The sequence below is a fragment of the Haplochromis burtoni genome, unplaced genomic scaffold, assembly GCF_018398535.1.
Source record: "Haplochromis burtoni strain Fernald_Lab_line unplaced genomic scaffold, NCSU_Asbu1 Contig_111, whole genome shotgun sequence".
Lineage (NCBI taxonomy): Eukaryota > Metazoa > Chordata > Actinopteri > Cichliformes > Cichlidae > Haplochromis > Haplochromis burtoni.
The window spans coordinates 1,157,329-1,184,427 of record NW_024582472.1 but is presented as its reverse complement, the minus strand read 5'-3'; the positions used below and the strand labels follow the sequence as shown (position 1 = coordinate 1,184,427).

General features: G+C 39.0%; 1 protein-coding gene across 1 annotated transcript in view; it reads right to left on the bottom strand.

Annotated features, from left to right (window-relative positions):
- Positions 1 to 2,423: 2,423 nt before the first annotated feature.
- rtn4r (reticulon 4 receptor) overlaps positions 2,424 to 27,099 on the bottom strand; it is a 48,230-nt gene continuing 23,554 nt past the window's right edge. Inside the window, exon 2 of the mRNA XM_005928852.3 lies at positions 2,424 to 4,503. Within this exon, the coding sequence (XP_005928914.1) occupies positions 3,122 to 4,503 (1,382 nt within the window). The 3' untranslated portion in view covers positions 2,424 to 3,121. The remainder of the gene's footprint in view (positions 4,504 to 27,099) is intronic.

Sequence of the window (27,099 nt, the reverse complement as noted above, 5' to 3'; positions counted from 1 at the left end):
GGTCTGCATTTCTTGAAAGATCACATCCCCCAAACTTAGTTTAGAGGGTCTACACTGTATATAGTGAAGTCTGCAAGTTTTCTAACAGAAAAATTTGTTTTGTGCCCAAATCATTTTGCACATCATTAGAATGGAAATTATTGGCCATGTTTGCATAGCCCTTTTTAAAATGATGCTTTCATGACATTATTGTGTGTCGGGTGGTGGTCAGGGCTATCCAGACTAACAAGTGGGACATTGAATGTCACCTCTCTGGTGGGGAGGGAGCCTGAGATTGTCTAAATTGAGGTCTGTTCTATAAATGCAGAAAAAATGTTTTAAGAAAGCAATTCAGCAGTTCATGTTCCAAAAAATATGATTGTTTGCTTGCAGGACAACAGGAGAGATGAGTCCTCCGTCACAGATGGTGTGGTCAGTGAAGATGGTCGCCTGCAGGTTCAAGCTCAGTGCATCTCCAACCCACATCCACTGCCACTGTACTTAAGGGAAGTTAAAGACTTTCTTCAGCACCTACATTTGGGTCACCTCGATCCATGATAGTCATTCAGGCAGTAATGCCTGGACTGGAAACAAGCCATCCTTAAAATATTACAACATTCCAGCTCCTGCGTTGGGATGAAAAACAAATGTGTTGTTTAAATTAGATACTGCACATGTGACAGAACTACAAATATGTTATTTTGATTATATAAGTAATGTAAGTACAAAACAAACTTGTGGTAGGCCTAAACTTATTTTCAGAATAATTACATCTGAGACTTTGTTTCATTGTAAGATTATAACAGTGATGGCAATATAATTGTTTGTTGTTCATGAGAATAGTGTCCAGTATGTTGGCTGTTATACTTGTGTTTGAAAATAAAAGTTGGGCTGATTTTAACATCATTACAGAAAGTGTTAGTATGTTATTTTTAATCATATTCAGGTTACCACAAATTGATTTTTCATTTAGTTGAACTTGAAATGTTTGTCAGTAGGTAAACAATTAGTATTGTACAGTCAGAAATATCAAGTTATTCTTAATACTGCAGACTTGCAATGTATAAGCTGTCCTAACAGTCATCTTACGTAACCTTTACTTAGTTTTTTTTGAGGCAACGAGTTTGCATAGTTTTTTTGAGTTCTGTGAACTAATTAGATTTTACAGTGTAGCTCAATGCCAAATTTTCTTGTTTATTTTTTTTTTGTTTGTTTGTGATTATTGTCTGGCTAGACATACACATATGATTTGATCAAGTCACGTACAATTACTGGGACCCTTTCAGCCTGCTTGTGTATCAGCATAGGGAAGCCAGCTTGTTTTGGACTTTGATGATTTCCCTGTTGATTCCTATTTAAGATCAATATCCTCTCACCTCCCCCCTTCAGTTCTTTTAGATTTTAGGGTTAACCAATGACAGCCGAAAGCTGCAGGAGTCCCAGCCTTCTACTTTTTCTACTTTGCAAAAAAGAGATGTACGGCTGATGATAAGATCTTGACTTAATTTAGTGATAAATATAACTCCACATTATCTTGGCCTTGTGCACAAGCTGCCATGGGCCTACCACAGGCAACTAGCCCCAGCAGAGCTGTATGACATGGAGACATTTTAAAGCTTAAATTATTCTGTATGCAGATATTTCATACTGTATTTTCTATGTGAAGAAAGCAAAGCAGTTCTTAATAAGATGCCTTGAGGGTCTCTTCTGTTCTCAAAGTCAAGGTTGTGATGCGAGGAGTCACTTTTTAAATATTCTTGCAGCATTTTCATACATTGCTTAATAATTCAATCAAAATGATGAGGGATGTGGCAGTGTAATATACAAAACTAGGTCTAATCATATTCTGAATTTTGTAAGCTGCCTGAAGCGAATCATTCAACATCATCATACTACATGTGCCGCAATCATTAAAGACTTGTAGATATACTGCATGCATGTATGTTAGATTATCCACTGATTTGTGTGATTTTTCAGAAAATCGTAGTTACATGGACACACTGTGGAACAACAGCGTAAAAATTAATTTCCATTGTAACTAATTTTTGAAAAAAATATTTCTTCATCATTATGAGAGCAAAGTCAAAATAAACAGGCCCATTACCTGAAAGAAATAAAGTGAAAAAAGTCTGAAAACTATGTCACTCACAGGATAATTTTGCTGTTGCTCTAGCAGGTTCTCTTCGGACTGTGTGGAGCATCACAATGCTGAAACTTTGAAGAAGCTGAGCAAAAAACAACCACAACCTGGTTGAATAAAATTTTCAGTTGACTCTTCTTTTTTTTTTTTGATAAGAATTGTACCCCTCCCAACATCTATAATAAATAGAGAAAATCTTTTTTTTTTCTCAAATGATAGCGTAAAACCTAAACTTCAGATCTAGAAAAATTGGATAGAAAGTAATTGTCCTCTATATTTAAAAGCACCACACAATAACAACATCTAAGAAATAAGAACTTTTATTCATAATATATTCATACTTGTACACAAGTAAAATAAAATGCATATCTATGGTTCCATTGCAATCTCCATGAACAAACTGATAGCATTGTTGTTTTTTTTGGTAAATGCTATCCATTATCCTTTCTGTCATGAAAATATAACTAAAATCAGGGGAGGCAAAACATTTTTTTTTATAAACATAAAAAACCAAAACATTACCCAACAAATGCATGACTTTGAATAAATAATGGGGAGAGATTGTTTATCTTCATGAAACAGACCAAACATTCTTTGTGTGCTTTCTGTCTCTGATTTCCTGTACGAGTGTTCTTCTTCTAATGTTTTTTTCGTCTTTTTTTTTTCGTCTTCCAGTGGTCTGTCTAAGCAGTAAAAGCTTTTGAGAGGGAAAGGGAGGAGTCTCCAAAGTGTAGCTTAGACACAGTACAGTTGAGTACATAGAGAACAAACAATTTTGGGCACCAATTCATTATTTACATTAGATCTGTAGTGTTCTGTAAAGGCATCCATTTTGTTAAATGTACTCTAACGTCTTCATTATTGTTTTTCCTCAGCAATGTTGGGTCAAAGTGACTCCTCTCTTTTTAGTCACTGCCAGCCTTAGATGCCACTGCATCTTCTGTATCATTGTCATGAGCATCAACATTCTTGAGTCCAGTGTTCTGAGGGAAAGCGGGAGTCCTAAGACATGGCTAGAGATATCCAGGTCATGGGAATGAAGAGAAAGTGCAGCACTTGCAAATTAGAACCCCGACCTTTGATGCAGTGGGTGTCTGATTTTGGCTTTTTGGAACACTTCTTTTTCTTTTTGTTTGATGCTGTGGATGATTCCAGGTTGTCTATAAGGTCAGGGTTTAAGTTTTCCAAAGACCTTTCCAGGGTGTTCGACAAGGTTCCTAGTGGTCCATCATTCTGCTTGTTTTGGGTCTCATTTTTTGTTCTTTCTGGATCCTTATATTTAGTTTTGGACATGTTCTCCTTTTCCTTAAGGGGGTTGTTAGTGATTTGGCGACTCTTTCCAGACAGGATAGAGGACTTGTCATTATCTCCAAGGCAACACCTGGGGATGGTGTCCCCCACAGGGCTTTCAGTGGAAAGGAATTTTCCAGACTGTGGCTTGGAGCTAAAGAGATTGGTCTGGATTTGAGGTGTTTCCACACATCCCTCCAAATCTTGACTTTTCAGTCGTTTAAGGTCCTTTCCCGCCAGGAACTCGGGGACATTGCACTCCAACTCAGAGCTGGAACCTTTGAAACGTTTGAACCAGTCCCACAAGCTTCTGGCCCGACAATCACAAATCCACTGATTCCCATTTAAACGCAAATACTGGAGAGAAACCAGTGGGTCCATGGTCTCCCCTGTCAAGACGGTAAGATTGTTGAAGAACAAGAACAAGGATTTCAGCTTACCGAGGTCACTAAAAGCCCTGGGTTGGACATAAATAACCCGGTTTTGGTGTAGCAGCAGCCGGTCCAGATTGATTAACCCTCGAAACATGTTGTCTGTTACTATCTTGATCTTGTTATTGTGCAGGTGGAGATAGGTGAGGTTACCAAGATCCAGAAAAGTGTCATCATGCAGGGTTAGAATGTTATTGTCCTGCAGATAAAGGTACTGTAGAGAGAACATTCCTCGGAAAACCCCAACAGGGAGCTCTGACAGGCCACACCTGTGCAGGTGAAGGGTATGCAGCTTAGTTAAGCCCCGGAAGGCTGTTGGGCTGATGGTGCGGAGGTTGCTGTTGTCTCCAATGTCCAGTTCCTCCAGTTTTTCTAAGCCATAAAAGGCTCCAGCCTCAATGTAGCTGATGTTGTTGGAGTACAGCCAGAGAACAGTAAGATTATGGCAAGAACTGAAACTGGTGGACCGTACCACCGTCAGCTTGTTGCTCTGGAGAAATATTCGTTGGCTCCGTGCTGGGATCTCAGTAGGGATGGAAAACAGTCCTTGTTGTTGGCAAGCCACAGTGGGCCTGGGTTCTCTGTAGCACACACACTTGGCAGGGCAGCTGTCAGTCTGAGGCACAAGGTTCAGCCACATCACCAGAAAAAGGAGTCGCCCCCCTAAGGAGACAGAAAATCATCAGTAGATTAGTAATTAATGTAGGCAGAAAGATTTACTAAAATAGGTAAAAACAAATGTCTCCAGGTCAGGTTGTAACATACAAAAACCCTTGAATCAATAAGTAGATTTCAATCACACAGCAAATGTAGAAACAAGCCTGATGCAGAGCAATGAAAATTGTGGCTGAAACAGTTGTGAAGTTTCTACTTGATAATGTTGTGTTTTGTGACAGGATGTTACTGTATAAGCAAAATAAGACTCCACCAGTTAATGTGACAGTGCACACCAGCAAATTACAAAACAGACAAATTCCAAAATATTTAATTGCATGAAGTATAATATTCAGCACATTACTACAGAATACCTAATCCTCTTCGTAACAGAGATTCAGCATGAAATTCAACAGTCATGTTATTTGGATCTGGGGACACATTGCTTCCCTGATGACTCTGATGACTTAAAGACCTAAGCAGCTGAAGAAGTCTCATTTAAAACTGAGTGGGTGTGTTTTGCATGGAATTAGCTTGCTCTAATAGGGGGGGACACAACTAAAGATGTTTTGATCGTCTAGAAACTGACATTTAATGTGAAGATTGCAAAGAAGCTTTCATGCCAGGGATTGATGCCAAGGGCCATTGTGGAAATGGGCTACAGGACATATTATATGACACACCGCGAGGTTTGTAAAAATCCATGTTTAAAGTAATGCATATTCATGACGCCACTGTTAGCATGAACTTGTTAAACACGACAATGACTGAAGTGGGCTCAATCATGTAAACAATGACTTTTGACATTATTCTGTTGTAGGAACAGCTGAGGTAAAAATAAAGTATCTATTGGGGCTGATATATCTTTCACGTAGCGATAAAGGTGTCAAAGTGTCACAAGCATGTCTAGTATCATCATGTAATGGCAGGTACTCCTTTAAATCTCTGAATCCTCTTCAGCTCCTGTTCTTACTGAGGATTTCCAATCTCTGCTCTCATGCACATGTGAGGAATCCCAGGTTTGCAGGCATGACAGGTAGTGAGCCTCTGGAAAATGCATGAGCCTTAGTCAGCCCTCCCTCCAGCCTCACTCTCCCTCTTCTCATTCCCTTGCAATGTGTTGTGGTGCAGCTCATCTCTGGACCTTGTTAAACGGAGCTCTGGTGTGGCCTGACAGCAGCCCTCTGCTGCACTTTCCTTGCAATCTCCCTGCTCAGCCGTCAGACTGCCACCGGAAAGCTGTCAAGGCTTTCCACTCTTTCTGCATCGCAGCACTTTTCCCTCAGCACTGCCTAACAATAGCAATATTTTATCGCACGGCACGCTTCGTGTATCTCCTATGCCGTCTTCATTTTTTCCCTCTCTCTGCTGTCTATTCATTAACAGGCTATTTCCACCCACGCATTGCATGTCAAAGCCTGGGCTCCTCAGCTCTCTGCATAATGTCTTGTCTTTGTTAGCATCTGTTGAAAGATAGCATATGCCACACAATGTCATGAACTCCAAAACGCATCTTCACTGGATCAGACCAATTACACTATAACAAGAAATCTGACAGTCATACCATCCTGGCAGTTTTGTATTATGTTACACTTTCATAATCAAGTATTTGATGTCATAGTGTCAGACCTTTCACCTTTCACTCTACAGAGAGTCATACACAATAATCTGAAACGTTACATAAAAAAGTATGCTTTGGAGCTGTCCTGATGTTGTTGTTGAGTTCAAGTTGTGGAGTTGTTGACACAAAATACAACAAGGTTATGGTGAAAAATCCATTCCTTATCAGCTTCTGCCAGCTTTGGTTTCAACTCTTAATCTTCTACTATCTCTTTTGTCAAAACATGGCTCAGAGCACAGCTTTCCCGCTTTCATACCCTGCCAGTAGCCTCTTTTCTAAGAGCTATATTATTGCACAATAGCAACCTTCTAGTCTGTTTAGGCGCGGACAAACTTCTTTGTTTTCTCTTGAGAGACACCCGAGTCAAGTACATCATTTCACCTTCTCTATCTCCAAGACCAGCACCTCTATTTACATTTTCATTATTGGGGTGATCCATGTATTCTACAAAAACTAGTCTTGCAGTGTCTGTTTCACTGGCTGCTATTCTGTAGGTGAAAGTATCACTTTATTCACCCATCTTTTTGAATGGCAGTCTTTAAAACCTGGACTGAAACGTACTAAGAAATGCAAAAAACATGTCAAGCTTTTTATTGTTTGAATTTCAGGATTGTGATAAAAGAAAAAACAAATCAATATTCTGAGAAAGTAAATCGTGAAAACAGTCAGTGTTGTAGATAAACAATATCAGCAGCCAACTCCCATCCAAAAATACTGGTATCAGTACCCTAGTAGTAGCTAGAGGATACAATACTGGAATGCAAAAACAGAGAGTTGTCAGCAAGAGAGGTATGAGTGGGTGCAGACTGCTTTGTTTACTTATTGTATGAGTGAGAAGTCACTTAGCCAGTCTTCTCACTCATTTTCATGTGCCTCTGGCATGTTTGGAGTTGGTGCTCCTTTGTCTTAAAATACAACATACATTTAAATGCTCTGGACCTTCCAAGGAACACAGAGGGCATACTGGGACAGCAAATTCAGAGTGCTTCAGATTCATCACGGTGGCTTTGCTTTGAAGGGCTGGGGATTGGGCAGGGACAGCTAACATGACAGTCTTATCCCCTTGGCCCAGAGTGAAAGTGATGTCTCTGTCAAAGATGAATCACAGTAGTTCTCCAGAGGGACCTCCTGGCCTCCTTCTGAAATTATACATTATTGTGTTTTGAAAGGTAAGAGAAGAAGAGAAGAAGAACTGCATATGAGAGCAATGGTCCCTGACTGAAAGGTCATGTATGCTCCATGAATCCCTCTTTGTATGCATATTTTTCTTATATCAATGTGAAGAGAAACTGTGGATGATACTACTAGACCTCTTTCCTAAAAATTATAGTAGGGTTATGTTCACATAAAATAAACTGCTTCCATAATCAAATAACTGATGTCATTAGAGTGGGATTAGAGTCAGAGGTTTCACCATTTACTCTGCAAAATGTACGCTGCTGATTTAAGAGTTTATATTATTGAATGCAGATTTTTTTCACGGATACATTTTCCCAATTAAATTCTCACTTCCAAATACATTGACAATGTTTGACAAACACGTTCTTGCTTTCGTACTGTATCTCTGTCTTAAGCCACATGGTAAAAATGATGAAGAAGCTTTAAAGATGTGGTTAATGTTGTGAAAGGGTGTATATATTAACCTGAACCATGATATTTTCCTAAATCTAACCAAGTAGTTTTGATGTCTGTGCCTAGTAAAACCCTGATCTGGGAGAAAGTTCAGCATTTTTACTGATGCCGCCACCATCCCCTTTTCTTCTGAATACAGAATTTGTCTGTCTTTATAATGGGAACCGCTACCTTTCTGGCAGAAAGTCATACTGCTGCAGGGAGAAAATATGTTACCCTTAAAAGGTAACTGAAAATGCAGTTTTGTTGTATGGAAACATATTTTTTAGGATACCGGGTTGATATGACAGTTGCATGAAGTCCAATTTTAGCAAAGCCTATGCAACTAGAAATGACAATCTGAGCTATAGAGTAATATAGGGCAATAACTTGAGGCACTGGCTACTCACAAATCACAAACAGAAAACTATTATGAAAAGTGAAAACATAGATATGAAACTATATTGTACCACTAAGAAAACATTCCAAATTCATTATTTCTTTTTTAAAGACAAAACTACATTGATGCTGTTTATGCGTTTATTTGTTTTCCCTCTGTCATTTAAAGTGTATCTTGACTTTTGGAACTCTACTGTATCAACTTTTTATGTAAGTGTTATGACACCACGTCTTTCTGTGTTAATTTATCCTCAGGGGTTGACTATTTTTGCTCTGTGTTCCCTTCCTTCTGGTATTAATTACAAAACAATATGACAGCTCTGTCTACTAAATTTATTTCTTAAATACATTTGTTTGAGATTTATCATAAATGTTTGTAATCAACATATCTTTGCCCTTTATTTTATTGCCTTCCTCTTGTTACTCTTTTTTTCCAGGCAGCAAATCATTTATTTATGATTCGATAGACGCTATAACCATCTTAATCTTCTAACATGGCTAAAGCTGTGAAAGATTTTATTGTAACACAAATCATTATGATTTCCTGATAGCTGATACTGTTGTCATTGGCCCTTTCATATTCACATTCAATTTATTGCCATTTACCCCAGTGTATCATGGAATAAGTGGTTTCTGTTTTAATCTATTATTATTATTATTATTATTATTATTATTATTATTATTATTATTATTATTATTATCATCACTATTAACTATTTTACATAAATAACGTAACTTGACATGATTTGATAGTTTAAACCAATGTACAGCACACTGGTATGAATGTGAAGAACCTGAACAAACATTTATATGAAGAAACTAATTACATTTCTCTCTGTAAAGCTTCTCTTTTTGTCTGTTTAAACTTTGGATACATTCTAAAACTTTCATTGCTGTAGAGATTTTTACAAAATAATGCTTTAGGAAAAGCAAGAATTACAGGGTAGCCTATAGTCCCTCAGTCATGACAGAACCGGAGGATATTCCATTTAAGTTTGCTTTGAACCTTTTTTCCTTCATAAGCCTGTGAAAAGTTTTATTAAGGAGAAGAAATGGTCTTCACTTTCAAGAGCTTCACGGAATTGCAGAGGAATTGGTTGGAAGGGCATATTCATATGGAAAAAAGTTATGATCTGAAGTCCACATTGACCTTTTTAATGCTACTATAATCACTCTGTCACTGAAAGTATAGTTTTCAAAAGAGACACTTTTCATCTCTTACTCGATTTTCATTGGTGTTAGTCTTACTTGTAAGTCAAGTTCTTCACTTATATATTCCAAAAGTTTTTTTTTTTCACATAACCTGCAGTAAATAGTATAACATTTACTTTTAAAGTTTTGTAAAAGGCAATTTAGTATTTATTATTGAAAAAGTTTTCTTTCTTTCTGCATCCGGATGTGGACCTGTTTCAATTTCAACCAACCTCCCAGAAGAATGTCCACAAAAACTCAAAACAAATACACAAAGACAGATTTGTGCTTGTCCTTACAATATTAATGAACCAGATGCTATAATCTTAAATAAAGATGCACACATCAGATCAAACAGGTTATTTAGGGCACGATGGACCAGAGACTTCAGCTGGAGTCTCTCAGCTAACCATAGTGTTGCTGGGGCACCAGTGGCAGCTTTAGCAACCAGATGAGCACACAATTAGAAGACGAACATGGGGACAGATGAGGTCCTGTTTGACACACATCTGACACAGCACTTGCCCAAACAGATGGCTCATGAATAACTGAAGGAACCGGAGGTCGGCAGGCAGAGGAAAAAACTGAGCCAGCCAATGGCGTGTGTATGTAAAAAGGTGGGCCTGCATAGATTTGCATGCATATGCATTTACATACATTCTTTTATTGCCTGGATAAATTTAAAATAAATGGCAATGCATCATGCACTGAATACTTCTGACTAAACCTAACTGTGGTAGACAAATAGGTGGTCATGACAAACCACTGAGAAATGGCAGCAGTAACAAAAGGCAGTGGGCTGGCAAGATCCTGACAGTTAGAGACTGAGCTTGCAATCAGAGGGCCGTCGGATCGAATCCCTGCTTGACTGGCAAGCAAGTGGAAGGGAAAGTGGAGGTGAAGAGTTCTCCCTTTCAACAACTGCCATCAAATTACCATCGACCCTTCAATGATGCACTGACCTCATAGCTGCTCAAATTGTCACTCAACAGGATATCATTCGAGACTGTGTTAGGCTCAACATTTGCAAACTGTTAGCGCTGTATACCGCTGTGGAAGTAAATTGATAAATAAAAATACTCAACTAAAAATGTGCACACGTACTATAACAATAAATATTTTCAAGCATTTCTTTTTTACCTCTATTTTTATTTAATGCTTTTTTGTACTTCAAATGCCAAGAACATTTTACATATAACAAAACTATAACATCAGCTTATGCAACAAAATGTAATACTATAAGAGGGCATGACTTAATGTTTCCTTGAGAGCCATAAAAACATTATTCAGTTCTTTTTAAGCAGTGCCGTGTTCAATTGCAGATAAATACTGAATAGTCAATGACATGTTCAATTGGTGGCATGTCCCCTAGTATATGATGGATAATTCTTGCATCAGCGATTGTGCAACTCTACAGTGCTTCTGCAACTATCAGTCAGTTTATCTACTAAATGGTACTGCCTTTTCTTCCAAGTTGCATTAATGATAGCTAAGATAGAGTTAGATATGCTTGAATGCCACTAAAATGAAATATTTGTGAGGTGGTGGCAAAGTGCCATTAGATTAGGGGGCAGAAATGGCATATTCCTCACAACTCTATTGTATGTTGGCAGCAAACCAAGTGGCCTTCAGTGCTTCTACAACTCACTATGAAATGTTCCATCGAAGGCGTTAGGAGTCAAGTCTACCCATGAGGTTTTGCAGAATGGCTCAAATTCAGCTTTATACCCACCCCCACATGTCACAGACATGGACAATTTTCTTGTGTGAAACCATGCAAAATGCATAATTCAAGTAATGTTAACTGAAAATAATGCTAGCAGTGTGCGTGTTTGTGTGTGTGTGGTGGGGTTGGCTTTGGGGGACTCAAGGAGTTCAGATGCACTCCTTGAGCCACAGAAGACCAAAAATTCAGAATGGCCTACTTTAGGGTTTGTGCCATGCAGACTGCCAGTAGTGCAGTTTTTTGCTTAACAGAGTGTATGAGGCTTTACCTTATCTGCACATACCTGGAAAGAAAATAAATGAGGGTAGCAGCTACAGTACATGCCCCATGTGCCTAGATGTTGTTTTGCTCTGAGCTAGACTTTAGCGCAGGTGTTAACAACATTTACAATGCATTCTTTTTGGGGGGTTTAAACAGAGCAGACATGAAGGACCTGAGAGGATTAATGTGAAAATCCTTTCTGCAATGAAATTCAAAACAATGGTTAAACAACAGTTTATAGCCAAACTAATAAAACAATGAGTGCAGTGTTTGTTTAATTGCATTTGTCAGTAATTTTTAATATTTTTTTTTTATCATTAATGGGTGTTAGGTTAGGCTACTCTTAAATGCATCTAATCATGGATGGATGGATGGATGGATGTTTCCTAAGGTTTGCCACTATGATTTAGAAAGTACTTTGCATGGTCCAAACTGTGTTTGTTTTGATTTTTGTATTTAATTGTTTGCAATGTAACCAGTTCTATTTATTGAGTCATAGATGTTTCACATTAAATAAGTTATGTTGTTTCCAGAGTGTCTATTGTGGACGCACATTATGTTGAATGCAATAAAATATTTACCACTCCAAAAAAACAAGTCATGGTCCTGCATGTGTAAGTTGATGGAGACTGCTACAATCACATTTAATGTATTGCCGTGGCATGAAAATAATGTATCACTAGTAATATTGTTCTCAATTATTTGAAAAGGATAACAGCCCATGCAAACGAAAGCTTCAGATAATGACACCATCACACATTAAGTGTTAAAAACAAAAAGTTTCTGCTCTGCTCTGAAAGCGTCAAAGCAGTGACAGCCCCCACAGGCGACCCTGTATATTGCTGCATCTAAAGATGATGAAACACAGTTTGGTCGAGCTGAGAACATGCGGTAATAAGTGGTTGCACAGCTTGATGTCATTGTAGCCTGTCTTTGCTGTGGGCAAATTTGAGCTTTCAAAGGATAGTATACTGTGTTTAGCAGGGCTGGAAGTAAAGTGGGTGCAAACATTAACCACTCAACATTTTTCTGATGGCTTCATTACTACAAAATTCCTATGTTTGGCAGATGCCCTCTTATACAAGCAATGATTGTGCTTGTTGAAGAGAAACAAGCTCTAGATAAATTGTTGCATTTGTGTGAGTTACAATTGGGGGGGAAATGCACCAAACAAGCGCTTAATCTTTGCCCAGTCTAGACAAAACAAACGTCATTCTGTGAGTAATCCATGTAGTTGTTTGGGAGAATTGCTTTGAAGAAATGAGTAGCTGTAGGGAAAACCAGCAAGGAATTCAGAATTCCTACCACCTTGTTGTTTTTGTTCTTGAGACAGGCGCTCAACTTAACCTTGCAAAACCCTTGCATCAATGATCGAAAAATTGCAAACATATACATTAGTCACTCTGAGGTAATTCATTGGTGGGTGTACAGCAGAGACTGGTATTTTCAGTTGGCAGATTTCTCATTCATGTGAAAATGCAATGAATGACACAGGTATTTCAATGCCTAGGGGTGATAGGTAGAGAAAATGAGGCTGAAAATACTTCTGAAGACAAACCATTATTGACACCCCTTTTTACTGCCATAATGTGTTATCTAACCTTCTTCAGTCTTCTCCACTTTTGCAATATTGCACTCTGCTATACTGGCCTGCTGACTATGCAGGCTGGTTGCAAATGTGTCCTCTTCAATCACCTCGCACTGAAACTAGGAAAGAAGAAAGGCCCGTGTAGGAGCCATTTTTGGGTTGATACCTTATGTATGCTGCCAGAGGTCACCTTTTGGGTTTTTTGGTATGGTGTGTTTATGTGTAGGTATTTAAGGTAGACACACGTAATTAACGCCAGGTGTTTTTGTTTGGGAGGAAGCAAACTGTTTGTAACTGCTGCGCTGTTATGTTAAAATGGTGTTGGAATAAAGATTCTAAAGGTCAAGACAAGTACAGCTGGAGGTATTGGGCTGTACCAGTGATATCGCGTCACCCCCGCCAACGAACACCTCAGTGGCTTCAAGCGTAGGCTTATCCTCTACAGCCTGCTTGAACTACAGACCATCTCACACTGGTCGCAACACCTGTCAAGATGTTGATATTTCACAATCCATTAGTCATCACTACATTGCAACATCATTACGTGACTAATCAGTACGAATTCCTCAGACATCTAAATACCAATCAAAGAACTTTGTGATAGTTCCCCATCACACTAGTTGTCTCCAGGACTAGATCTCCCTATTAAGACATACACAAATGCGCAGAAGATTTGAGCAAACAATTGCTAGTAACCACATGTAAAATGTGTTTTTAGCAGATTAAAAAAGTTAATCACAACAGTAATATGTCAGGCACTCAAGCTGAAATGGTTCACTGTCCTGCCCCCTTTACATGTGTACTAGAATTTTGAGTTCTGGGTTCTGGTTTGTTATTTGGTAATTTCAGATTGTTTTCATTATTGCTGATGTCCGAATAATGTTAGTTTAAGTTTTGATTTCCCATGATGCCAATTCCATGGATATTACAGTACTTTGAGTTTTTTCTTGTTACTTTAAAAATCTGTTTACTGCCTCTGTGTTCTTTTATATCATGTTTAATGTGTGCTCTTTGAGCTCTATATTTATTACTTCATTTTCTATTTGGTTTCATTGTGGGTGGCAAATGGGGTGGCTGTAGCTCAGGTGGCAGAGCGGATCAACCACTAACCAGAAGGTCGGTGGTTCGATCTGCTCCAGTGGCTGCTCCAGTCTGCATGCCAAATATCCTTGGGCAAGATACTAAGCCCATGTTGCTCTCCGATGCATCCATCGGAGTGTGAATGTGTATGAATGTTAGATACTTAGCACTTAAGCTTAGAAGTGCTTGTGCTATTCTTTGTCTTTTTTGGTTACTGTTAATTTCATGTTTTGTTAAGTCTTTTTGGTACTTTTGTCAGCTACTAAAAAATGCTTTGCTTTTTGTTACATGTGCCCTACACTCCACTAGTGGTGATATAATTAAACTGAAAACTATCGATATCTAATGAAAACATTTGTCTATAAACAGCTGATTTACTTCACTTCATTCATTTTGAGGCAGGGGTATCTTCTAGTCTCATCTGTTAGAGATGCTTTACTGAAGCCTCAGAAATGGTACTGGAGGCAGAGTTCTAGATTTTGAAGTAATATAAATCATTTTTGTATAACAATGTGAAGAATTTCTTGTTGTTATGCTCCCAGAGAATATGATTACTGAGTTTTGATTTTGTTTTCCCCCTTCGAGCCTTTTTTTTCCTCGGCAAATTCAAATAGTTTGTCTGCAAGTTATCTGTTTTTTGTTAAGTTTCACTTCTCTCATCAGCAATGTTTTTAGTCACAGTAGGCAGCTCTAGGAACATGGTAGAGCATTTAGCAGCTTAAGAGACAGATTTTTCCCTTAGGCACTGGTGAAGAGCAAAAGGCAGATAAAAGGAGAATAATAACTGGAGCAGTCAATAGATAGCCAGGCAAATAATTTGCGAATAAGTTGAAGTCACACAAATGACTGCTAATGTTGTTGTTGAATATGTACAAATGTATTTTTAACAGCATGTTTACAATATCATCATTAGGTTTTCAATACATTAGTCTTTTTCATAAATTGTTTCCACTATGTTATAAAAGTGAATGAATGCTTTTGTGTTTTAATATTTATTTTTTTATCAGTCATTATTCAAATACAGGGCAAACACAGAAGGACAAATACCTGCTCTCAGATCCACGCCTACAGCCAATTTAGAGTCACCAAATAAGCTGACAGCAGGTCCCTAGAACTGTGAGAGGAAAGCCACACGCAGGTACAGAACATGAAAAACCTACACAGGGCCCCAGCTGACCAGCATGTTTGAACCACAGCACAACAGTACGATTCAAAACAGTGTAAGTCGGGTGGTGTTGTTTTTCTCAGTAAAATCACAGACTGCTCAACAGACAAAATGACAGAGCTCGCTGTGATATCTGTCATACAGCGCAGCAGTTATCAAGCTGTCATCTGGCAACAAATTGTTTAGCTATATGACACACAAGAAAGTATACCTTTGAAAGAGATGAAAAGGCAATCATGCGGGATGTAAGATCCATGCCTTCTTAAAAAAGGTATGACATTTTAATAACATTTTAATGACATTTAATTGCCCTCTAGGAAAAGGAAATCAATGAGATCCCAAGAGGAAGAAGATGAATATGGGAGTTCCGGAAAATAAGATGAGGGGGGAAGCTAATGTCCAGTTTGCTGCATGATATAAAACACTGGGTTTGTGTAATTGTATGTAGGCATGTAATATTTATACTATTGACTCATACCGTAATGTCAGCAGGTTAACTGATTCCAATCATTTACAGCAGATCCAATCACTGCATGTGTTCTTTTAGGGTAGGAATTATGTATCCATTATCTCACGCACTTATTCTTTAGTTTGTTTTATTCCCTCTGTATGACTCATCAGACACACAGTAAAGGAACTACAGAGATGTCTGATGAGTCATAAGAAATCACAGGAAAATGAAAATGATGAAATACAAAAATTTTGTGGAAGACTGCAAGCATTAACTAATTCTGTCCAGCTTCCTTGTAGATCCATCTATTTTGGATGTGTAGGCAGCCCTGGAGGCATGTTGACCTGAAAAAGACAAACCTCTCCCTTCCTTTCATCTTCTGAGTCAGTTCCTGCAAGCAAATGTATTACGGCCAATATCATGAGGCCTACTTCTGCTGTTCTGCCCTGAAACAACAGCAGTGTTCTTAGCAATGTTTTGCACCTATCACATTGGATTTTTACCAGCCATTCTTTCAAAAATAGTGTTGTCAGAGGAATGCACTGGAATCTAGTTGCGTAATGAAAACTATTGAAAACCCGGTAAATAATTGTGGAGGCAGCAATACTGTCTGTGAGCAGATGTAGGTGGATTTTGACATTTGTGAGGTATAGGATCTCATATCTTCCCCTGCCTCCGCATACATCTGATTCATTCTTCATCCTAGACCTTCCACTTAAACCCAAAGCATGTGAAAACTGGAGGTTTGAAGCAGAATTTGGCCAGCATCCGTCGATTCACCACTGACAGTATGTGCTGAGGCAAAACAGATGGTAGAAAACTCACTGTGCTTAAAAGAAAAATGACAACCGCTGGCAATTTACTTGAAAATGGAATACAAATGGAGTGGAGTTGCAGGCCTTTATGAAAATAAGAGGTGAATAATAAAACCACATTTGTTTGCATATGAACAGAATGACTTAAAAGGGGCATTCTCTAATAAATTCTTAGTGTTTCATTTCAAAGTGAATATTTTGCTTGTGAGAATGCAAAATAGACAGAAAGGATAAGTAAGCCTTTCAAACTTTCTGATGTAAATGTCATAACACAAAACACCGAGTTAGCCATCTTATTGTTCTGAAACAGAGCAGATATTTGTTGATTCTAGGATCTCAACTTCTGCAAAGGCCTTCATCTAGAATCTTCTTTAGTTTCAATGAGTAGGAAAGAATGGGATACTGGGCCTTTCCTACAGATAATTTTTAGGGACATGTTTTCCTAACCTCGACCCCTAAAAACAAAAAGAAATGGCTGAAGCCTGGTTCGTTTAATAAGCGCACTTCACAGAGCGTCTTAAAGCAAGCACTCGCTCCTTTGGAATAATGAAAGGGGAAAGAGATGTGCATTATTTACCACCCGCCTCAGTACCGCCGCACCCTGCGTAGACAAAGTGGCCTAGTGCAGGAAAATGGATTTTCCTGCAGGGGAGCTCAGATAAGAAATATACGGGGAAGGAAGAACAGAAAACAAAAAAAGGGGTGAAAACAGAGAGACATTAGCCAAACCCAGAATCAGTTAAATTTCTTCACATCAACCTGTCTACTATCTCCACCTCATCCTCCCTGTTGGCCTGATAAGGGCAGTTCTTTACATCAGAGGCCTCCACGGATCAGTAACCTTTTTTACTGAAAAGGTCGAGCATTGGCCCAAAGCTCAGTTCATGCTGGGAAGTCATCATCCCTGCTCTTTATCTCCCAGGTGAGGGATGATCCAAGGCTGAGTGCCATGTCAGAATGCCCCCAATACGCCCTCTAACCTCTTCAATTCCTGGGCTGCTCCCAGAGATAGAGAGAGGAAGTGTAAACTTGGTTATATGCGCACAAGTTTGCATCACATCACACTATCCAATAAGACCAGACTGGCAGACCACTAGTGGCTCAGTGATGCTGCAGTGTCCGAGCAATGGGTTGGTCAGCCTACACCCCTCCCTTCTGAACAAAACAGTCACGAGTTGAGAAGAGGGGATAAACACACCAGCATATGGCGGCCACCTGAAACCTTAGCTTGCCTCCCAGAATCCAAAAACCTAAAGCAATTTGCACACATCACTTAACCGGATTCCAACACAGGTGTGTATGTGTGTGTATCTGTTTATATGAAATTGCATCCAAGTATTTGTGTGTATTGTTGTTGCTGTCACAGTTCCAAAATAACTGTAACACTGTAAATGATGCGCTGGCGCAATTTGCGTGTCACTGTAGTGTGGGATGACCCAACTGACAAGACTTCCTGCTTTGCTGCCTGGGTAATGAGTCATTCCAGCCCTGGAGAAAAACAATCTGGTATTTTTAAACTGCATCCTTCAGCTGTTCCTTTCTCCCTCGAGCTCCATCTTGTAAGCTCTCAGCGGCTTGTAATACGAATGCCATTTGTAGTTCTTGTGCTAATGGGCCTGATATGTCTGAATAATAGAAATGCATTGCAGACCTTTTAATGGTACTCTTGGTTCATCCATGCCCCAACAATTTTGATTTAATGCTCTACACAATGCAGCAAAATGTGAGATTACCATTTAATCAGTAGTCCAGTGCTATTAGTGTTTTTTCAGGTTATAACACTCCAGCGTTTTGAATGTTAAAAGCGAGGCAAACACTATGTGTTACATAAATTTTAGAAAGTATGCTAGTCTCAGTTTTAGAATCACACAGCACTGAAATATAAGAATATGAGTTTGAGGGAGCTGTTGGATAAAATAAAAATGAGATGGCCAATACGTCCCAAAATTAAACAGTGCACAAATATTTAGATTAGAATTAACTGATCTACCACTGCAAGAATACTATGAATGTTTAGTGTCTTTGAACGTAGCTGGTAAATTATTTTAGAAGTTGATTTTAGTGAGAAAATGTTCATATTGTGTTATATTATGTGTCTGTTTTGTTGTGTTGAGATTTATCTGACTAATTGCATCACATTGTAAGCTTAGTAGGTTCAATTTGTATATATGCAAAACTCAAAAGCCAACTCAATCCCAGGTCTGTGTTTGTCTTATATAATCTCACACCATATAGCTTAACAGCTGACACCTGCAAATTTACATTAGTTTTTTGAGTCACTTCACCAAAGATGACAAACAATTATTAGTAAGTTGCTGCAAAACTCACTAAATACAACATGTTATCTTTACGGGAATTTGATGTGTGTGAAAATGAATTTCTTATGATCCGTGCGTTTTAAGGAGCTTGTAAATAAAAGCAACTGGACTAGTTTCTTCAAGATGTTTCACCTCCCCATCTGAGAAGCTTCTTCAGTTTTAAGTCTAAATGGTGGAGAGGCCCAGGTATTTAAGCCCTAGTGGGAGTTGTTACTTAAGAGAGTTGTTGACCCACTATTGATCATGTGGCTTACCACATGAGCCAAGGTGTGAAAAAGAGTGTGGGTCATTATTAGCAGGGGTTTGGGGTGAAACCATTGTGAGACCTTGCCTCACCCTATCATGCGACTTGTTGAGATCAAGATGTGATAATGATGTACAAAAATGCACAGATACTTTAGCACAGTGTTTGTTATATCTTTTTATGTGTGTTGAAAGGCAGGAATATGAACTGCAGATTACTATAATTTACATACTGCATTCTTGCTTGTCACAGTCAAGGGTCACGGAAAATGTTACAAAGTGCTGCCAGTGGTCCTTGGGCCACACTTTGAGAACTGTGGCTCTAAGTTGTTCTTTTGGCATTTCCACATCCCAGAATCTACTCCTAAGAAGCCATCAAGTCTCTTAAGTTAATCCTCGTTTCTATTTAACATTCTTTAATTGTTTGTGTTTACATACACGGCTTCTGTTCATGTTATGCAATTGTATTAGCTGGTAGTTTAGCATGCTGTTCACATATGCATGCTGCTGAACATGTGGCCCTGTTAGAAAAACAAGAAGGAAAAAGAGAAAGACAGACGGCGTTGGACAAAATACCGCTTGATCCCCCCTCATCTGAAAACCTCTCGACTCTCCTACTGACTGCATTCTGCTTAGAGGAGCGTGGTGCCACATTACCTGAGCAGCCATCGCCTGACAGCAGGGATTTCAATCATTGTGCTTGGCTCATATCTGTATTTCCTCCTTCACCACCTCCCCCACATTCCCAATGCAGCCACCTGCCACTGTCATGCTAATTTACTAGTGCACACTGATGTGAGCACTCATGTTTTAGGGCTTTCTCACAGACACCATCATTGGGTGGCAATTAAAGTTTTGTGTAATTTAAAAAAGGAAATATGAATAGAAACAAGAACAACTTTGCACTCTCCTGAGGAAAATTTGACATGACAATGGAAGATGGTTATGCACATTTTCCAAAGAACATAATAGCTTTGAAACAAGTATGACAGAGAACAAAGAAAAGTACTGTAACTACATTCATCTTCACAGGTAGGCAGTGCATTTCTCCAGGGCATCTATAAATAGCAGCTGTGCAGCAACTGCAGTGGTTAACAATAGATTATGTTTGCGCTTTCACTTCTGCTGCAACTAAGGTAAATGACCTCCAGTGAAGCAGAGTAAACAGGAAAATAGATGCTCTGTGTTTTTTCTAAGAAAGAAATTATGAGATTGCCATTAGTCTGGCAAAATGCAAGAGCGCTGCAATGAATTGAACATATAAACACAAATCAACAAATCTTAATGTGTCAATGTTGGTTCTACGATTTTACACAAACTCAACTTAACCAAAATGCTAATCTTCATGCACATTTACAACTTTCACAAAGCTGTTGGGGCTTTTAAAAACAAAGCACCATGGACTTTCAGAGCTCACTGGGAGCTTATGCAGTTTCCACATATCCATGTGAATAATAATAACAATAATAATAATAATAATAATAATAATAATAATAATAATAATAACAACTTTATTTATAAAGCGCTTTCAAACAAAGTGATGTACAACTATTTAAAACTAAAAAGATAAAAATAATAATAATAAAAGCGATACATAGCAATACAGGTAAAAGACACAATACAAGTTAAAAACAGTAAAAATTTAAAAACTAAAAGCCATAGAATTAAGACTTGTAAGATAAGGTGAACAAATGTGTCTTCAGCTTAGTTTTAAAAACCTCCACAGAGCATGCCTGCCTAACATCTTGAGGGAGGTTGTTCCACAGAAACGGGGCACGAAAAGAAAAAGCACGCTCTCCAATTGTCTTTTTTCTGGCTCTAGGAGCCTATAGAAGGCCAGAGTCCTGAGATCAGAGAGCACGGGATGGAACGTAAAGATGTAAAAGGTCGGAGAGGTATGAAGGTGCTAATCCGTTTAAAGCCTTGTAGGTGAGCAGCAGGACCTGAAAATCTGCTCGAACCTGACAAGGTAGCCAATGCAGAGATCTCAGAACAGGGCTAATGTGCTCAAATTTCCCAGTTCTTGTTAAAATGCGAGCAGCTGCATTTTGCACCATCTGTAGACCTCTAAAACTTTTCTTTGGTAGCCCAGAAAGAAGAGCATTACAATGTGAACATGACATGCTATGTGTGATTAATGCTATTACTGTCTATGCCAAGATAAGAGCTCAATTAGCTGTGTGGGCAAGGACCTTGACTCTATCTCCAATGACTAATCCCATGGTTTTAGATATGATTAGCGAAAGCAGAGTTTTAATCTTTGCTTCACAGTGCCTGGCACTAGCCGAGACACAACTGATTTGTTTTTTGTCGTAAAAACGCACTCTGCGATGAGTGACACGGTTCAGCTGGCCTGACCCTTTGTACGATAGGGCCTACAGGTTACATCACCCAATCCTGCCAATCACTGCCATTTGTGTGCTTTGGTAATATCAATGGCAACAATCATTAGCAGGAAATGAAATAATCTGCCTTGGTAGTATTAAGGAAGTGCTGCTTCCTGAGAGTTACCATCCATACTAAACCCACTCATCCTCCCAGAGGGGAGTCCTGCCTACGTGATTGAACTGGTGCTGGTTTCCTGTAAATGTATTTCTTGGTACAGCAGTATTGTCAAGGGAGATCATCTGAAGTATATAATCTCTAAAGAACTTTGGAATTGTCAAATAACTATAGATCCAACATTACTTTAGCACAAAGAAATTCCCAAGCCTCTCTTGAGTTTTCATCGGATGTTCAGCTCTTTAAGATTTCACTCAAAGACTTAAAAAATGTTGCTGTTTGATGTTTATAGACATATAAATGTTTCTTAATACAATAAATAAGATAAACAAGTTAAAAAGCCTGCACTGTAAAGGAACAAAAGGGAAAGTTGTATATAGCATATAATAAAGTGGTAATGTTTTGTTTTTTGTTTTTTTGTTTTTTCAAATATGACACTGTGTAGAAGAAATTTGTGCAGCAAAACCCATTTTGCACAATGATGCACTTTGTAGAACTCACCCTCTGCAGGGGAAAACGTAGCACACCATCTGTTCCCCAATCCCTGGCAACAAACAAGAGACAGACCAACACAGCAGACAGACCAGCAGACACAGGCGGCCACCACTCCTGCATTAGCAAAGAATTGTGGGAAACAGGGAGGCTACTGCACAAATGCAGGGCAGCTAAACAGGGGATGAAAGCAGTCATCAGCTGTTAGAATTTGATCAGGAGGCCTGAGCTGACACTGCACATCAAGGAATGATGCAAATTGAGGCAGACACTGCAAAGGAGCTGCCGTGCAATAAGAGAGACTCTTCATAGTAAAGGAGCAGGAGAAAGGAAGCCAGTGGGATGTGGCAGGAGATGAGGGAGAGAACGAAAGATTGTAGCCACTATGCAACGGAAAAGACCAAAGACAGACTATCCAAGCAGAGGAGAATAAGGGGGGAAACGCTAGAACGTCTGAAAACGCAGCCAGCAACAACAGAGATTTGACATTGCGTGTGGTCACACAGAAAGAAAGAGAGAAGGAAAGATTTGGGAATGCAATTCATTTTTAATCCAACATGCCAGACGTTCGAACAATGTCCCTCAATCAGAATACTAAGTGACGAACGTTAGTTTTGGATTAAGATTAATGTGGCTGGCTCACCACACACAAACCCACAAACAAACACACAAACAAATGTTCACGGGCTGTCACAAGCTTATTCTTCTGTGAAGCAAACACGTACGTGGTGCACACACACACAACATGAGGTGTTAAAGGATGGAAGAGAAAAGAAGAGACTCAAATGCCTAAATATGCTCTGGACATGTGAGAAAGGCTTAAGCTTGCCCCCTAGTGTTCATTCCACTCCCTTATGACATCCGAACAACACACTGGAAAGTATTAGGAAATTACAGCAAGATATTAGGTTTCTTAAACCCAATTAAAATACAATCTAAAAATATTCCTTTATTATTATTAATTTGTTTTAACAGATATTGTTTCAAGATGCTTATTTAACAAAAAAACATTCTTTTGTTTCGATTACTGTTTTGTGCCTTTTTCTTTCTTGGTTCTAGATGTACTGTAGTGGCAGCCACTGGAATTGTCTGCATAGATGCATGCAGGCACACATGCCGTTACAATTCGACTCCAAGGTTCTGGATATTTTCTGTAACTGGATTTATGCATGTTAATAAATAATAAAGCTGTCTGTAATCAAAGCCATGAAGAAACTATGTGCGAAAGTGGGGAAAAAAAGGCTAAATATGGTGAGAAGTAGACATTTACAGTTTCATGACTAATGGTGTATACGCTTGTGGATCGACATCAAAGTCAGCACTACATTAATAGAAAGATTCATTATTTGAAAGATAAAAAAAGAATGCAATCCATTAATGAGACCTTCTTCCGCTCGTCTTTCGAAATTCTCCATTTTGTATTGCCAGCAGCAGATTTGATTTAATAAGGTGCGATGATTCAACACTGAAATGCCAGCACCAAGAAAGAAAACACACAAAACCATTCACACTGAACATGCTCCGACTACAGAAATGACATACTGTTGTTTAATAAAAACAAAATTAGATTGAGACACTGTAAGATTAATGTGACTCAACTACCATAAAACACTACATTAGAAATCACTGAAATATAATTGAACAAAATAGGCATCATATAACATATCAGCACAGCGCTGTGATAATCTCTAGCACGGATACAATTCTGCATTGCTCTTTGCCTCACTTCCTTACCTTGTTGCTCCTGTCACTTGTTTCAGAATGTCATAATTCTTCTGATTATTAATACATATGCCTTTGGGCCTAAATGGTGCAATCTTATTGTTATGTTACTCTGTGGTGTTTTTAATAATTCTTCTTCCTTTTTCTCCCAAGGCTCTGCAGTCTGTGAATAAATACACTGGAAACTCTGACTGTTTATACTGGCTTCCAATCAAAACTCTTGTTTCACGAGGGCCAATTCTTGGTTTATGGCAGGAAACACCTACATGCAATAACAGCCTGTGTTAAAACAAGCTGCTTATTCCGGTTGTATAATTTCACAATTCAAATTCTACGATTCAGAGTTGTGTTAGGTTAAATGCCAAAATAAAAGAGATTATTTAAAATGACAAGAAAAGCAGTGCCACGAATACAGGAAGGAATGTGAGATCTCTTTATGGTAACGGAAATACAAACCGAATGCTTTGGTAGCACATTGTAGCAAAATTCTTAATCAAGCCTGATCAAAAGTTGCTGATTGCTGCCTTGCTCCTTCAAGTTTTAGTCTTTTTGTTATCGAAGTATTTTCTGCATCACTTACTGGAATAAACTGGTTGTCTCAACTATAACTGTTTCACACTGTACGTGATACAAAAGGGAGAGAAAGCCACCAAAAGAAAAAAATGATACTCATATTAAAAAGGACTGCATTTAATGATTTTTCCACATTATTCCCTCCAGTTTTTTTTTCTTTTCTTTTTTTTTCCACTTGAGAGCTTGCGCCAGCCTAGAGATGGTTGGTTGACACAGAGCTGAACATGCAGGTTATGACTTATTTTCTGTACAACAGACGAGGCTGACCAGGATCTTATACGGACAAGATAAGCACCTGCCCTTTATAAGCGAAGTGGGCTATTACATGGGTTTGTACAATTTCCTCTGTAGAGGCCACTCTCTGATACAGCCGACAGAGCTTAAGAGTGAAAATGCAAAGCCATCACCTTATTGCAAGGAAAGAGAGACTTTGTGGATTACAGTTTTAATTTTTTTTTCCTAAACTGAAGCACAAAGCAAGGATAAGCAAACAACAGCAGGAAATCCTCTTGTATATTTAAGTGTAATATCAGGCCTGTTTGTGTTTGAAATAGCTTCTACTTTGGCTTTTTCATATGTGCATAGAAGAAGAAAGCAATTTCTATAAGAAGCTTGCTGTTCAGTGTAAGCTGACCAAGATATATTTTGCAGCAGAAAGGAGCCAAAAAGAAAATAAGATGCCACATCAAAAGCAAATATCAGTGCAATCTTGTCACCTTAGCTAATGCTATTATTCAAACGCTAGTATCTCTTTTTCTGTCAGTGGTCTTGTACAGAGCACAGGACTATTTCTTATGGTTTCTACCTTATCCTCAAGACTATGTTCTCTTACAAAGAGAACTTATCTGATGGGACATTACACTTAAATCAACGCTTTGAAGATCAGGGTTGAGGTCACCATTTGGATTCTGGTCTTTAAAAGAGTAAGACTAGACACACTCCCCAATATGAAGTCGATAAAGTATCTACTCATCAGGAGCGTGTGACAGTCTGAGAGATGAGACCACATCAATCATTTGAACTCGAATAGCCATTGTCCCTCCGTGGCTCAGATGAAACAGAGCACAGACTGGCGGCTTTTTAAATAGGCACCAAAGGAGCTAAGTGGAGAACATATCCATCTGTCTTATTTGAGGAGGTCAAGAGGTGTTAATGTTTGGGTTTTCCATTGCTACTGAAAACCAAAAATCAGCTGAATTCTGCCATTAACTCTTTTATTTCAGTTGGATTTTTTTCACTTATAAAAACCAATATCTGCTCATGCCTTTGGGAAACAAATGTCACGTAGATGCCTGAATAATAAATGAAAGTAACAAAAGATCAGTTCACTTACCCCATCTCTGGGAACAGAACTATTGCTTTCTCTTTTTTAAATCATGGCTTCTACAGTTGGTTAAAAAAAAAGAAAAGAAAGGGGGGGAAAAAAGCATGTGTGATGAACCCAAACCAGCTCTGGCAGTGAGCTCCCCAGGGCAGCATCATTGCAGGCAAGCAGCAGCTGTTGCGTTCTTGCACCTGTTGACTACGCATGTCAACCAAATCTGAATATGTGCCTGTGAGTGACGTAAAAGCCTGTCTTATGATGTTGGGAAACTCTGGAACTGCGTTGGTGGTGTGAACATATTTAGCCTGAGATATCATGCCATCTTCTGACTTACTTTCTTTTTCAGGGCCATATTTTGACATTTTCTATCCAACATCAAACCAAATAGTTAAGTACTGCCATTTGGATTCTGCTTGTTTTCCCCAAATAAGTCAAGTTAAATCTTGTCACACTGTAATCATTTCAAAAATACCATCCTTCTTTCACAGGCTGGATTTCTTTCTACAAAGCATTTTAATATGAAAGTTACAAGTAAACATAGTACAGTACTGCTGTTTTACTCAGTGCTTTAATGGGATGAGATGATGAGATGAGATAGCCTTTATTTGTCAGTTGCAGGTCTTTTGCCCCCAACCGAGATGACAGAACTTGCCGCCCGTACATACAATACACAAACATCACATTGGGGAGACAGGTCAAGCTAGGTAGCAAGGAAAAAAAAAACATCGAAATGTGTAACACAAAAGAATAATACAGGAATGCACAGATATCAACACACCATAGCACAATAAACACGGACAGGCAACATGGGAAAGTGTTCCAGTGTGTACATCTGATCTGGGAGCGCTGCAATCTTCGACTGCGCCTCCATCAGAGGGGAGGTAAGCGTTGGAGGTGGCGTTGGATCCGGGGTAGGGAGGGTGATGCGTCAGTGAGTGCTTATCAGTATCAGTATATGTATGTGTGTGCGTGTCCATAGTTCAGCTGAGACAGTGTCCTTCGCCCTGCCAGGCTAAGTAAACAGTCTTCCAGCCAACCCAGGTGGCCTTGCATGGAATGGGAAGGAACAAACTCAACACAGTCGTTATCAGGGAGTTTTTGTTCGGCTCCAGCCTTGAGCCCACAGCTGGAGCCGAAGGGGTAGCCGGATTATGATGGTAATTTTTCTTTTGCAACAACTCATGAGAATTTCAAAGCTGTTCTTTAACACTCTGACACTGGTCTCTCAATCTCCCGTTGGAGAACCCCGAGCTTCCCCATGATGTTATCAAACTTGCGTTCCGTGGTATTGTCATTCTTTTGCTCAGAGAGCCGATTCTGAGACCTCACGACTGCAGTGAGCTGTTCTACGATGTAATCCAACTTTTGCTCAAAGGTGTTATTTTGAGCAGGCCTCTCCTTGATGTAACCCAATATACATTCAGAGGTGTTATTCTGAGTATTCACGACAGCTGTAAGCATCTCCAAGGTCTTAACCATGCTGCTTTCAATGAGCCCGTTCTGAGAAGTCATGCCTCGTCCCA